The following is a 13,287-nucleotide window of genomic DNA, read 5'->3' on the forward strand; positions in this document are numbered from 1 at the left end:
GTACACTACAAAGGCCCGATTCGCCGTTTGTGACGTGCAAAAGGCTATGTACATGTGGCCCTTAGTGTATTGTATGAACAAAGGCTTTCAAAAGTTACAGTATTTGAAGCATATATTTTGTGCACTTTTATAACAGTGTTTTATCTTTCCTCAATGTTTCAATAGTGAAATGCTTTTAGATAAACAGTTAATATAATATTTACCTATTGTGATAGATAAAAAATCAGAGACTCAGAAGCATCTAATCAAGCCACTTCTATAGAAACTATGCAATTACCTATGAACATGTCAAGTGTAGAATATATATACACACACACATTTATATATACAGATATCCATAATATATATATATACACATACATCCACCTACACATACAAATACATACATATATACATTTCATTGAAGTAAACTATACTTTTATTAAACAGGGCCAAAGAGTATATACATATTTTAAGATAAAATAGTTATTATGCCTATTTGTAGAAAGAAATACACATATTTAGATATATTCACATAATTAAATTATGACGTGTTTACATACACAGGGATAATGCAGTCCATTGATGTTTGAGTGTGGTGGTTATGTAGGAAAGAGCCAACTCTTGAGTAGTCTTCTGAAGATAAGATAGTTATCCAAGGATATTATATTCTGAGATAATGAATTCCATAGTTGGGCCACTTGAACCGAGAACGATGTACCCCCTATTGTCTTGCTTGTATGGTGGTGGTTTGAAGGGGGAGTGCCAATCCTGAGCGGAGGTTTCTTTGTTGATTGTATTTGGTGATTGTATATGTGACGAAAAGTGGTCCTATTCCATGTATTGATTTGTGACTGATGCAGAGCGGCTTGAAGGCGGATCTTCTGGCATCCGGTATCCAATGTAGGGCCCGCAGGCAGGGAAGATAATGACTAGTGGCTTTACATGTAGGAGTAGCCTGGCATCCTAGTTCTGAATGCGTTGTAGTTTTTTCTTAGTAGATAGAGATGATCCATGGTAACAGTCATTGGCATAATCCAGTATATATATAGTAGAAGAGAGCTAGACGCCTGCACCTTGTGTGGAAATCTGAGATGGGGAAGATGCGTAACAGAGTTTTCATGGTGCTAAAGCTTGTTCTTGCTAATTTGTCCACTTGAGCATTCATTGTTAACTTGGAGTTCATGGTAATTCCAAGGTTTCTTACTTCCTTTGATAGTTTAGAAGGTGGCCCCAGATCATCAGGGCAGGCACAGAGTGGATCATCAGTTTTCCAATCACCACATGTGAATATTTTTGTTTTGGAAGCATTCAGTTTGAGATGGCTCTATGTCACCTACTGATCAACAGCTCCGAGGCAACTGAAGATTTGTGAGTATGCTATGTCTTTGGGGCATTCCAGTTTAAGGAGTATTTGTGTGCCATCTCCATAGTTGTAGCATGTGAGTTGGAATTCATTGATCATTGTTGGCCATGACATCATGTAGATGTTGAAAAGCATGAGTGAGATGATTAAGACTTGAGGCACTCCACTTTTGAGAAATAGGGTTTGGATAAGAAAGGGAGAGTATGGATGACATTAGTTCTGTTTTGAAGGTAGGATGTGATCAAATCAAGAGCAGTCCCCCTCTATGCCGCTTCACAAAGTCTTTGTATTAAAGTGTCATGGTCAACTGTGTCAAAGGCAGTTGAGAGCTCCAGGAAAAGTAGTGCAGCAACTCCATTGTGGTCTATTGTGTTTTTAAGATTATCCCAGATGGCGATGAGGGCAGACACAGTGCCTCTTCCTGGGCAGAATCCATTTTGGTAGTCTGAAAGTATGGAGTTATCGTCAATGAATTGTGATATCTGGGCAAAAGCTGCTCTTTCGATCAGTTTGCCAAGGAAAGGACCATTTGTAATCAGTTTGTAGTTGTTGGGGTTCTGCGGGTCCAGGTATTTTTTCTTTAATAATGAGCATATGTATGCTTTTTTAAGATCTTCAAGAAAGATTCCCGTAGTTAAAGAATTATTGTTGATTCTTATCACTGGTGTGTCAGCTGAGGTAGATAAAAGAATATTCCTGAAAATGTGCTGTGGACAAGGATCAGAAGGGTAGCTGGAAGGCGTTCTTACTTTGACCAGATCCATAAATTCACTTTTTGATATTTCTTTGAAGGATTGCAGAGACAGGTTTGTCTTACTCTTTCAGTGAATTTTTGGAAACGGGTTGGTGCTAGTGGTTTTCCTTTATTTTCCTTTATTTTCAAATAATCATCAGCCTTGGTTGTATAATGATTTGCCTGTTTGTCTGTGAAATGTTAAGTTTAAGAAATGGGATGAGTTCCTTCCATGCATTTAGGTTTGTGAAATTCATTGAGTTGTTTATAAAATTAATTCGTTGCAGATATAGCATTTGAATTCTGTCTGTGTAGTATCATTTTTAGCTTTTTGGATTCTTGATTTGTATATTCTGTTAAGTTTGTGTGGCTGAAGTTCTTTTGTCCTGTTTAGTTTTTCTTAGCGGTATTAGGCCAGTGAAAGGTTCCTGTAGCCACTTGTAAAGCTCTTGAACAGAATTTATTGTTTCTAGATCTGTGTTAGCTGTTAGTTGTGATTCTAAGTTTTCAAAATTGAGTTTGTTCCATGGTTGATTGGTGGGTGTTTGTTAGGTAGTCTTGGTTGTGTTGAAGCGTGTGGTGTTTTATGTTGGAAAGTAACCATATGGTTGTCTGATCATGTGACTGGTCTGATGCTATGAATGGTAACCAGCTCTGGGTTTGCAAAAATGACATCTAGGATGTGTCCAACGATGTCTGTGGGATTGTACACAATCTGATTTAGTTTCAACATGATTAGGCCAGTGATGATAGCATTTAGATGGGGCATACTGGGTTGGTTTAGGTCCCCAAGAATGCATAGGTTGGAGTATAGTGTTAGACGGTTTGAAACTGTCTAGACATGTGTCTGAGAATGTAGAATTGCTAAGAGGTAGTCTGTAAAGGAGGAGATAGTTACAGGAGGAAGCTGGTGTAGGGTTGCATCTGGTGAGGAGGGCCTCACAGCCTTGTATAAGATGTCATCTATTTTTCTGAGATTTGTTGCTTGTTTGAATATAGCAGCTAGTCCACCTCCTTGTTTGCCTGTACGGTTTTGTGTGATAGTCTGACCGCCTGGAGGAATGGCTTCATGCAACACTGGGGCCATGTTATCTCCCAACCATGATTCAGTTATGAAGAGTTATTCAAGTTGTGCGTAAGTGAGTAGGTCATAGATGTGGTACTTGCTTTTAGAGTGAGTGAGCATTTATGAGTAGAAAGTTTAGAAAATGTGTATTGGTGGTGGTATAAATTTGTTTTGTAGAGGAGTTATCAATATATTTTGAACTTGTAGCAGGTGTGTCATTGGTGTTGATATTAACTGTGTGAGGGTCAAAATAGTGTTGTTTTTCTATATCGTGTTCCTTGTCCAGTAGGCTTAGAAGGCACTTTGCTGGGTCTGCGTGTGTTGGTGGTGGAGATGGTGGTTTTGAGCGAGGTGGTGAGTTGTGTTGTTTTTGGAGAGTAGCCTTGTTGTGTAATAGACATGTGAAAGATGTGAAATTATGAAGTCTGGCATATTGTATATTTGGTTTACGTCTGTTTTCGGTGGAAGGAGTATGGGTTGGGGTGGTGGTGGTGGAGCATATGGGTCATATTGCACAGCTCTAAATTGTCCAATGGATGAGAAGCAGGGGAATGCATGTTGCTGTGTTGGGGTGTTTGTGGTAGTTGTGAAGGATGTGAATATTGGAGTAAAGTTGGTTTTGGATTTGCATTATTTGTGTAGTCAGGAGAGTAGTAGTGGGTGTGATGGAAAGTATTTTGAAAGCGTGATTTTGATGTGCTTGTGTCTGAGTGTTGTTTTGCTTTTGAGGAGTAGTTAGGGGAGATATGGATGTAGTGTTTTCTTGTGAAGGATTTGTATGTGAGTTACTACTGGTGAGAGGTATTTGAAAAGTGTAGGGGGTGGCGATGTGTTTTGGTGAAGAGTGTATGTTGTTAGTAAGAGGGGGTGGACAAGAGTTATGATTGTTTGTGTTAGATTTGAACACTGAACGAGGAAATATGTCGGGTGGATTAGAGTGTAAGGAATCTATAGTTGTATGTAATTGCTAAAAAGAGGAGGAGGATGTTTATGGATTGTGTGATGGAAGGCTGAGTATAGGTTTTGTCATTATAAAAAGGGGTCTACAGTGAGTATGTAGAAGGAAGAGCTGATATTTTGTATGAACATGGAGTATGTGTCTGGATGCATTATAAGTTTGTATAATATGGCTTTTTGTTGTGTTTGCAATGCATGGATGTGTTAGTTGTATAGGCCTAGTTGTATTTTGTGTGAGAATGAAGGTGCCATAGTTTTGTAGTTGGGGTAGAATGGAGTAGAGGTGTGGTGTGTGTGGTTTTGTAGTTCCTGATGAGACATTGAGATCTGTATGAGGTTTGTTTGTGGTGCATGTGATATTGTGTTTGGATGCTGGAGGATGTGGAGACATTAAGGTCCTTTATGAAAAATTGAAAATTGGACAGCATTTCTGGCCATAGTTCTTTCCAGTCCTGAACAGGCTCAAACAGGTAACTGCCCTTGTCTTCTCCATCCTTAGCCTCGATGCCCGGGCTGAGACAACCTGAGACCTAGGCTTAAATAGCCCAATGGAATCCTAGAACTAACATTAACCGATCAGAATCCTAACTCTAAACACAAAAGCCAATGGAGACCTGGCCATATTAACCAATCACAACCCTAGCCCTAATAGCCAATCAGAGCAGTAGTCCTAAACCTTTAGTCCAATAGGAATTCTAGACCTAGTACTAATCAGAAGCCTAGTCTTGACAGCCAATCACAAGAATAACCCTAAACCTGTAGTCCAATAGGAACCCTAGCCCTAGACCAATCAGAATACAAACCCTATACTCTTACTTACTCCAGCAGGAAAGCCTTGCCCTAGAGCCAGTCAGAACAAAAAACCTTAAACACTTAAGACAATAGAAATGCTAGTCCCAACAGCCAATCACAACAACAATTGCAAAACCATTAGAAATGTATATGAGAGCCAGGTTATCTAAAGCCCAAGCCCCTGTGAAAGGGAGGAGGGAGTTGCTCCTCTGTCCAGAATATCCTTAAGTAGAGACAGGCACAATCCATACTTCCAAGCTAGCAGAATCTACTTTCCAGGTAAAGGACAAATTTGAAACCACTGAAATACACCTTGTCGAGGACTCAAATGTATGACTTTTTCAAGGCAAAAACGAGTGGTGCATACACTTTCCAAACACAGTGTAAACCACTGAGCAGATTAAGCAGTCTCCTAAACATACTCTGGTTAGCCACTGAGGTGTATGTAGCCTTTTGTAAAAAAAAAAAAAAATAATAAATAAAGGGGGTAGTTTAATGCAGTCCTTATAAAAAACTACGAGGGAAAATTCAAACAGTCACGGGTAAAAAACAGCAGTTTACAGACACCACGTTTTCAGAAAAACTGAGCCAAATGTAAACAGACAAGGGTAGGGAAAATGTCTGTTTACAAATAGCAAGAGTACTCTGGAAGAATGCGTTCTTCTAGGACTCTTGCACACTGGGATGTATTAGGGCACAAAGAAGCTGGGCTCACAAAATGGAGGTGGCTATCTTGGGGTTCCCTCTACAAACTTAGAGGCCAAGTGCAGGTGTGAAAGGAGGGCTCAGGTTGCCTGTGAGCTAGAGAGCCAATCACCATGTCCAGGTCCCTGTGAAAGGGAGGAGGGAGGTGTTCCCCTATTCAGAATCTCTGTGGATACAGACAGGCACAATCCACACTTCCAAGCTAACAGATTCCACTGTTCAGGTAAGGGACACATTCAAGCCACTGAAATACTGCTTGTGGTGCACTCAAATATATGATTTTTTCGAGGCAAAAACAAGTGGTGCATACACTTTCCAAACACAGTTTAAACCACATAGCAGATTAAGCAATCTCCTAAACATACCCTGGTTAGCCACTAAGGTGTATGCAGCCTTTTGGTTAAAAAAAAGGGGGCGGTAGCTTAATGCAGTCTTTGTGAAAAAGTAGGAGGGAAAATTCAAACAGTTATGGGTAAAAAACAGCAGTTTAACTGCACCAAGTTTGCAGAACAAAACAGAGAGCCAAATGTAAACAGACAGAGGTAGGGAAAAACACTTTTCTTTTACAAATAACAAGAATACACAGAAAGTCTGTTATCTTACCAGCCTTTTAGAACTCTTGTAATCTGGGCTGTATTAGGATGCAGAGAAGCTGGGCTCAAAAAATTGAGGTTTCTGTCTTTGGGTTCCCTCCATAAACTTAAAGACTAGTACAGGTATTAGTGGAGGGCTCAGGCTGTCTAGGAGTTAATGAGCCAAGTGCCAAGCCCAGGCCCCTGTGAAAGGGAGGAGGAAGGTGCTCCTCTATTCAGAATCTCCTTGAATACAGACAGGCACAATCCACACTTCCAAGCTAGCAGAATCTAATTTTCAGGTAAGGGATACATTTAAAACCACAGAAATGCTGCTTGTTTCACACTCAAATACATGACGTTTTCAAGGCAAAAACAATTGTTGCATATACTTTCCAAACACAGTTTAAACCACAGAACAGATTAAGCAGTCTCCTAAACACAATTCCGGTTAAGGAAAACCCTGAAGCTCATCTGGACCTTTAGACCATTATACTGACAGCATACCTTGCGTATATGGTGAGCAGACAACCCAACCCTTTCTAGCGGCTAGAAGAGGCATGCCCATTCATCCATATTGAAAGCCTTTTTGGCACCTATGGAAAGGGCAAAGGAGTACACCATAAATTAGGGGGTTGAGATTCTCAAATGAATTGGCAATGACATCCGAGAGAGAAATCACATTTGGGATTAATCGATAAGGTGATGTCTATTGTCTAAGAGTTGTCTATCAACAACTACCTTTATATCCACATTGAAGACTGAAATCAGGTGTTAGCTGAATAGATTGAAATGGTCCTTCCCTGTTTTTTCCAGTGCCACGATCAGTGCTTTAACAAGGAGAAGCATTTCAACTTAGTGCATCAAATTATTTCAATACACTGTGAGGTATTTATGAAACATGAACTGAAAACTATTTATGTCCCCCAACTGCCCACTCCTATGACAATAATGCCACTAGTCGAATAAGAGAAAAGTCAGTTGTCATGTGAATCCTGTAGGCGGCCTAGATTCTTACATGGAACAACACTTAAGTGCACTATTTATGTATGATTGAGTGTGTATATGCATGCCTTTCTGTTGGCTGTGGCCCATCCTTTACAGCGGAGGGGCCACCCCCCCCTCACCTTTTGCATCTCAAGAAGAGTGCCTGTCAGGCTGAGAAAAGGTCAGCCTGACAGACACTATTTGTTTTCAGATCAAGCAGCCAGGAGCAAGACATGCGCAATTTGAACAGAATCCTGGCTGCATGAGCTGAACTTTACTGGGCTGAAGAGGTCACAGCTCCTATGGGCATGGCCTCCTCAGCTCAGCAAAGGTGCCTCAAGGCCCTTCCCCTCGGTGATGAGGGGAAGTCTCACCCATTGAATCCGACCTAGGTGCTTCAGGTTTAAGCCTTGAAGCATCCAGGGCGAGTCTCAATCAGTGACACCTTGTCACAGAGTGGGGTGGGGTCAGCAATCTCACTGACCCCATCCCACTCTGTGACAAAGTTGGGACTGCTGCCTTCCCTCATTGGCTGACCAGGTCAGCCAGTGAGGGAAGGCAGCAGTCCCAACCCTCCTGGAACCTCCAAGGCAGAGCAGAAGGTAAGTGTGTGTTTTTTTAATGTTTGGTGCGTGCGTGTATGTTTGAATATTTGATGAGTGTTGTGAATGGATGTGCGTGTGCACGCACATGTGAATAAATGAGTGTGAGTGTGCTTCCTGTCTGCCCCTCTCCCTCCTAAAATGACCACTACTGCTTTCTGTATATATATATAAATATATAAATATTTATATAAATATATATATTTATATAGATAGAGAAATATATAGATAGATGTATATGTGGACATGCATTTATGCATGCAAACCTACATAACCTGGTATAAGTCTTAGTGTACATGTATGTATCAATACATAAATATATTCCTAGAGGTATGTAGGCACATACATTGAGTTTCTGATAACCTCATCCAAGAAACAGAATTTATTCAGAGCGCAAGCTAAGCACTTCTACTCTAGGTGAAAGGGACCATGCAATTAACCCTTCTGTATTTGTGCCCTACTTCTAAAAAAAATCTTTGGTATGGTATTGCATAAACCCTGCATGATCAAGCTGATTTAACACACTGCACTCACAGACATGCTGCTCTTTGGGTGGTGGATTTACGCCCCACCACCATCTGCCACTGGATGAGGCATCTACCAGTCCCCTTTAGCTAGGCATAAAGTTAATAGAGATATGCTTTGTACGAGACCTTTTATTAGGTCATCCACTTGGAGCAGAGGGTTGGAGTCAAACAAGGCTATATTATGCAACTTCAAGACATTTTTTCAGAATCTGATGCTGCAATTTCAGAAATCCTACTTACATTGGAAATTCTCTATTATGTGTTTTTTTCCACTTGTCTCTCTCTGCCTTGTAGATTAAGAAATGCCTCACATATTTTCCTTTTGGTGTATGTAGGTAATGAACAATGTTAGCCATTGATAATAAATTGGAAATATTTCGGTACCTAAGGGCCAGTCAGTAAGCTTACTGATTGTATGAGGTCACTTATATTGATGCCATAAGTGGTCAATGGTGTCATGTCACTTTTGTTTCATTATTATCTAGGTCAAAATGGTCCTCATAACTGCAACTGATGACAGAGCTTTACTTTTGATTTGTGGTAACACAACTCATTACAGTTACACAAGGAAGATGGTTGATGTGGGAACTGTTGTTTATAGTGGCTACTCATTCACTCATGTTTTCTTGGGAAATATAGTTATTGGAAGATTTTTCCCACGCAAAACTTTTGTAAAATGAATAGCATCTAATCTTTCCATAATATTCCGGTGAGGGGACAATTTTTCCTTCCAGCTTCTATACTACTTGAAGACTGTCCTGGCAAAGAACTCAGCTGGTAAAAGGCAAGAGCAGGCATGCCATCTAAGGTTGTGGGTTTGTGTGCGGAAGGGTTAAAAGCACTAGGTTGGGCCGTTTGGCCTAGGGTGTAGTGCTTAATTTGCAAAAAACTGAAGGGAATTTTTACAAGAAAGTGGCGCATCAGCTATGATGCACGACTTTTCTTGCACCTCCCCTATCGTCACATGGTAGCACTATATTTACAATACGGCACACCATGGGACATGTTAGACCTGGCATCCTTGGCGTAGTCTCTTCTGTCATTTTTGTATCTGCTTCCCATGTTTTGACTGTGTGCTGGACTCTGTTTTTTCTGTTTTTGATACTCTGGGCACTTTACCACTGCGTACCAGTGTTATAGTGCAAGTGCTCCTGTGTAAATTGTATATGTCATTGGCTTTTCCATGATTGGCATATTTAATTTACTAGTAAGTATCTAGTAAAGTGCCCTAGAGGTGCCCAGGGACAGCACTGGTTGTGCCACACATATTAGTAGCCCTGTAAACATGACTCAGACCTGCCACTGTGTGTGCAGTTTTAAACTGCCAATTCGACCTGGCAAGTGTACCCACTTGCCATGCCCAAACTTTCCCTTTTTATGCATGTAAAGCACCCCTAGGGTAGGTTCTATGTGGCTCCATGGGCAGGGTGCAGTGTATGTTAAAGGTGGGACATGTACTGATGTGTTTTAAATGTCCTAACAGTGAAATACTGCTAAGTTCAATTTTCACTGTTGCAAGGCCTATCTCTCTCATAGGTTAACATGGGGCCTGCCTTTAAATATACTTAAAATGCAGTTTCCCTTTGAGAGCAGATAGAAAATTTAGTTTAGCTTCTCTGAACTCACAATTAAAAATTCATCTTTTGGTAAAGTTGGTTTTTAAATTGTCTGTTTGAAAATGCCACTTTTAGAAAGTGGGCAGGTTCTTGCTTACGCCATTCTGTGACTGTGCCTGCTTCTGTGTTCCCTGCCTGGGTCAGACTGACAGTTGGACTGGTTGTGAATCTCCTCTCGACAGTGACACAAAGGAAGCTGGGTTGTAACCTACATATCCTTATGAGCCATCTGGGCTAGAGTGGAGTGAGGAGTGGTCACTGACACCTGAATGGGCTGTGCCTCCCACAATGCAGTCTCCAACCTCCTGGTGTGTATAAGGGGCCAGGCATGGGCAAGGCAGGATCTTGTGAACAACAGAGACTTTCCTTTGAAGTTTTGCCTACTTCAAAGGCTGAAGGGGGTATAAGTAGTGGACCCAAAACCCCAGATTTTCAGATTTGCTTCTGGAACCAAGAAGAATCTCTGCCAAGGAGAAGAGCTGCGGAGGAGTGCTGCCCCTGCCTATGACTGTGCTTTGTTGGGCTATCCTGCTGCTACTGCTTCTGCCTGTGAAAGGGGACAAAGACTGGGCTTTGTGGTATATTCCTGCTTGTGAAGAATATCCAAGGTCTTGGACTGAGCTTGACTCCTGTTTTGAGGTCTCAAGGCCATCAACGACTTCCTCTGCCAGCAACTGTATTCTCTGCTGAGACTCATGCCCTGCCAAGTGGTGCCCTATCCAGTCCCTGGCTCCTTGAAAGGTGAAGCTGGTAGAACAGGGACGGAAATCCATGAACAGGGACCCGTGCGGGGAGAATTTTGATGCAGCACCTGCAACACAGCTGATTTCAATGCACCACCTGCATCGCGGTTGGAGAAACGACTCAACACCCCCTTGTGGCTACTGCAAACGATGCAAGTCCCAAGCAGCATGGTTTTCCATCACCATGCGACCAGATTTTCACACATCGTCGTTGGGTGTCAAAGTCATTGTGAACCTGTGCAGATCTGGGGTGACCTGTCTGGAAATCGACGCACCGCTTTCTTGCAGGGGAGAAAAATGATGCATTGCCTACCCAACTTGAGAAGAAACAACGCATGGCCTCACTCGCGAGTAAGGAGTCGACGCATTGCTGACTCTTCCAACACACACTCGCCCATGCAGCTTTATTTTTGATGCAAACCAGGTACTTTGTGTAACAACAACATTTTCATTGTTTTCTATAGAGTAAGACTTTTTCTACTTTGAAAATGTATAACTTGACTTGTGTATGTTGGATTTATGTTGGTTTGGTCTTGTTTGATTTAGATCTAAACTGGTGTGGAGTCCATTTTGTAGTCTTTTCACTGTATTACTTTGTGTGTTGGTACAAATACTTTACACATTGCCTTTGAGGTCAGCCTGACTGCTTGTGCCAAGGTACCAAGGGGGTGAGCAGGGGCTGTCTTAGGAGTGTAACTGCCTTACCCTGACTAGAGTGAGAGTTCCTGCTTGGACACAGTGCAAACTCAACAGTGTCAAAATGTTTGTCCCTATTGTGGTGCATTGCCGACTAGCGCCAAAAGTGATGGCCCCTAGTCCAGCAATGCATGGGAGGCCCATTGAAAACAATGGGAGCGTCACCTTAATGCCTGTTTGGGAAGGCGTTAACTATGGGAAAAAATGGCACAGTGAATCTCATAAATTTCACTGCGCCATTTTTCTGGGCCTCCTGGGGGAATCCCTTCTGGCCTACATTATGCCTGGTGCAAGCATAATGTGCACAAGGGGGTACAAAGTACTTTGTAAATCTGGCGCGGGGGAAAAGGCCTCCTTGAAGCAGCCTTAACGTAAAAAACGAATGATGCTAGGGCAGCGCAAAGAGGTGCTAGGAGCTTGTAAATAGTGTGTCGGTGCCCAAAGCTCCGCTCTTGCACTGCTATTAAAATTCGGAGTTGTGACTAACAAGTCTGTATAGTTCTCAAGTCACCTCATGCCTTTTTAATCCACTACCAGATGTTCCTTTCCTCTTTATCTCACTCCTGTTGGTCCCTGTTTTCTCCTGATGTGCTCATTACCCTTGTTGTATTTCCTTCTTCTTTCCTGTTTGTCTCTTTCTCTTTCTTGCTCATGGTCATTATCACATCAATTAAAATAAATTCCGGTCCCCAGAAATGAGTGCCAATTGGCAGGTTCACCTTTCACTTGGCCACATGATTTTTTTTGTTAATATGTTATTGAATCAATTGGTCCAAGCGGTACAAGTAAATTAGAAAAAGTGTACTATGAGTTACCTGAGGGGGCATGCTGAGTTTCACACTGGTACCGAAATCCCACTAGTCCACCATGGAGCGATCTTATATAGGACAGATTTCTATAACTAAGCAGTAATCATGAGAGTTAACAATCCATTAAACAGCTACTGATGTGGCTATTTAACATATACTCGAATGGCAGGAGGATCGCAAGACAGCAGGGAGCAGAAGGTGTATTATAGCCCCTATAGGATGCTTATAAAATATAGTGGCACTATCACCAACTTTGTTGAATATGAAAGGACAATGAGGTTGAATCTGCCAAAAGCGCATGGGCAGGGTCAGAATGAATTACCTGGCATTCTATCCACTCAGCAGAGTTACCTGCAAAACTGCTTACAAATTGCATGCTGCACCTGTCATATATCCACATCCTCTAAACCTACCTCTCCAGATACTTCAGAGGATTGACAATTGGCCCATATATTGTTGGAATATTTATGACATTTCACAAATATTTGTGTTCCCTTTCATATTCAAAAATAAAATATTCTTTCATTTCAAGGCTTTGTTTTTCCTTCTCAACCTCATGAAAACTGCTACTGCTCTGTTAATCATTTTACACTTTCTATCCCCACGCCAATGTCTTGGTTGCCCAGATGTGAGCTTGGAAGTGTGGAGATTTGTCGGAAATCCATAAAAAATGCTGGTGAATGACGACAATGTTGGGATGTTGCACGCTTTTACCTCTTGTGTTGCATTTCTCAAAAAAGCACTGAGCAAACCAATGAGTGTCAATTGGACAACCGCTGAAGGATCTGCATGTGCAGGTGCCAGGTTAACATAGGGCCATATGCTTATCCTGCTTTTCTGAACCTGTTATCAGTAAATAACTTTCAGCACATAAGTCTGTCTCATGAAATTTATTTCTGAATCTGTCCCTAAAATGTCTAAATACTGTTGTGTTTTGGCACCAGCAAAATATGTATGGTTTATATACATTATGTGCCTTATCTTCACTTCCTTGTCCTGTAGGTACCTGTCTCCATTTGCAGTGAATCATGTCTACCAGGTTATAGGAAAGCAGCCATAGAAGGGAAGCCCAGATGTTGCTTTGAATGTATCAGATGTTCAGAAGGGAGCATTACCAACCAAACAGGTGAGTCACCT

At 41.6% G+C, this 13,287-nt stretch overlaps 1 protein-coding gene across 1 annotated transcript in view; it reads left to right on the forward strand.

Moving 5' to 3' along the window:
* Positions 1-13,287, forward strand: part of LOC138246920 (extracellular calcium-sensing receptor-like) — a 289,548-nt gene that overhangs the window by 39,977 nt on the left and 236,284 nt on the right. Inside the window, exon 5 of the mRNA XM_069201667.1 lies at positions 13,153-13,276. Within this exon, the coding sequence (XP_069057768.1) occupies positions 13,153-13,276 (124 nt within the window). The remainder of the gene's footprint in view (positions 1-13,152; positions 13,277-13,287) is intronic.

The sequence above is a fragment of the Pleurodeles waltl genome, chromosome 7, assembly GCF_031143425.1.
Source record: "Pleurodeles waltl isolate 20211129_DDA chromosome 7, aPleWal1.hap1.20221129, whole genome shotgun sequence".
NCBI lineage: Eukaryota > Metazoa > Chordata > Amphibia > Caudata > Salamandridae > Pleurodeles > Pleurodeles waltl.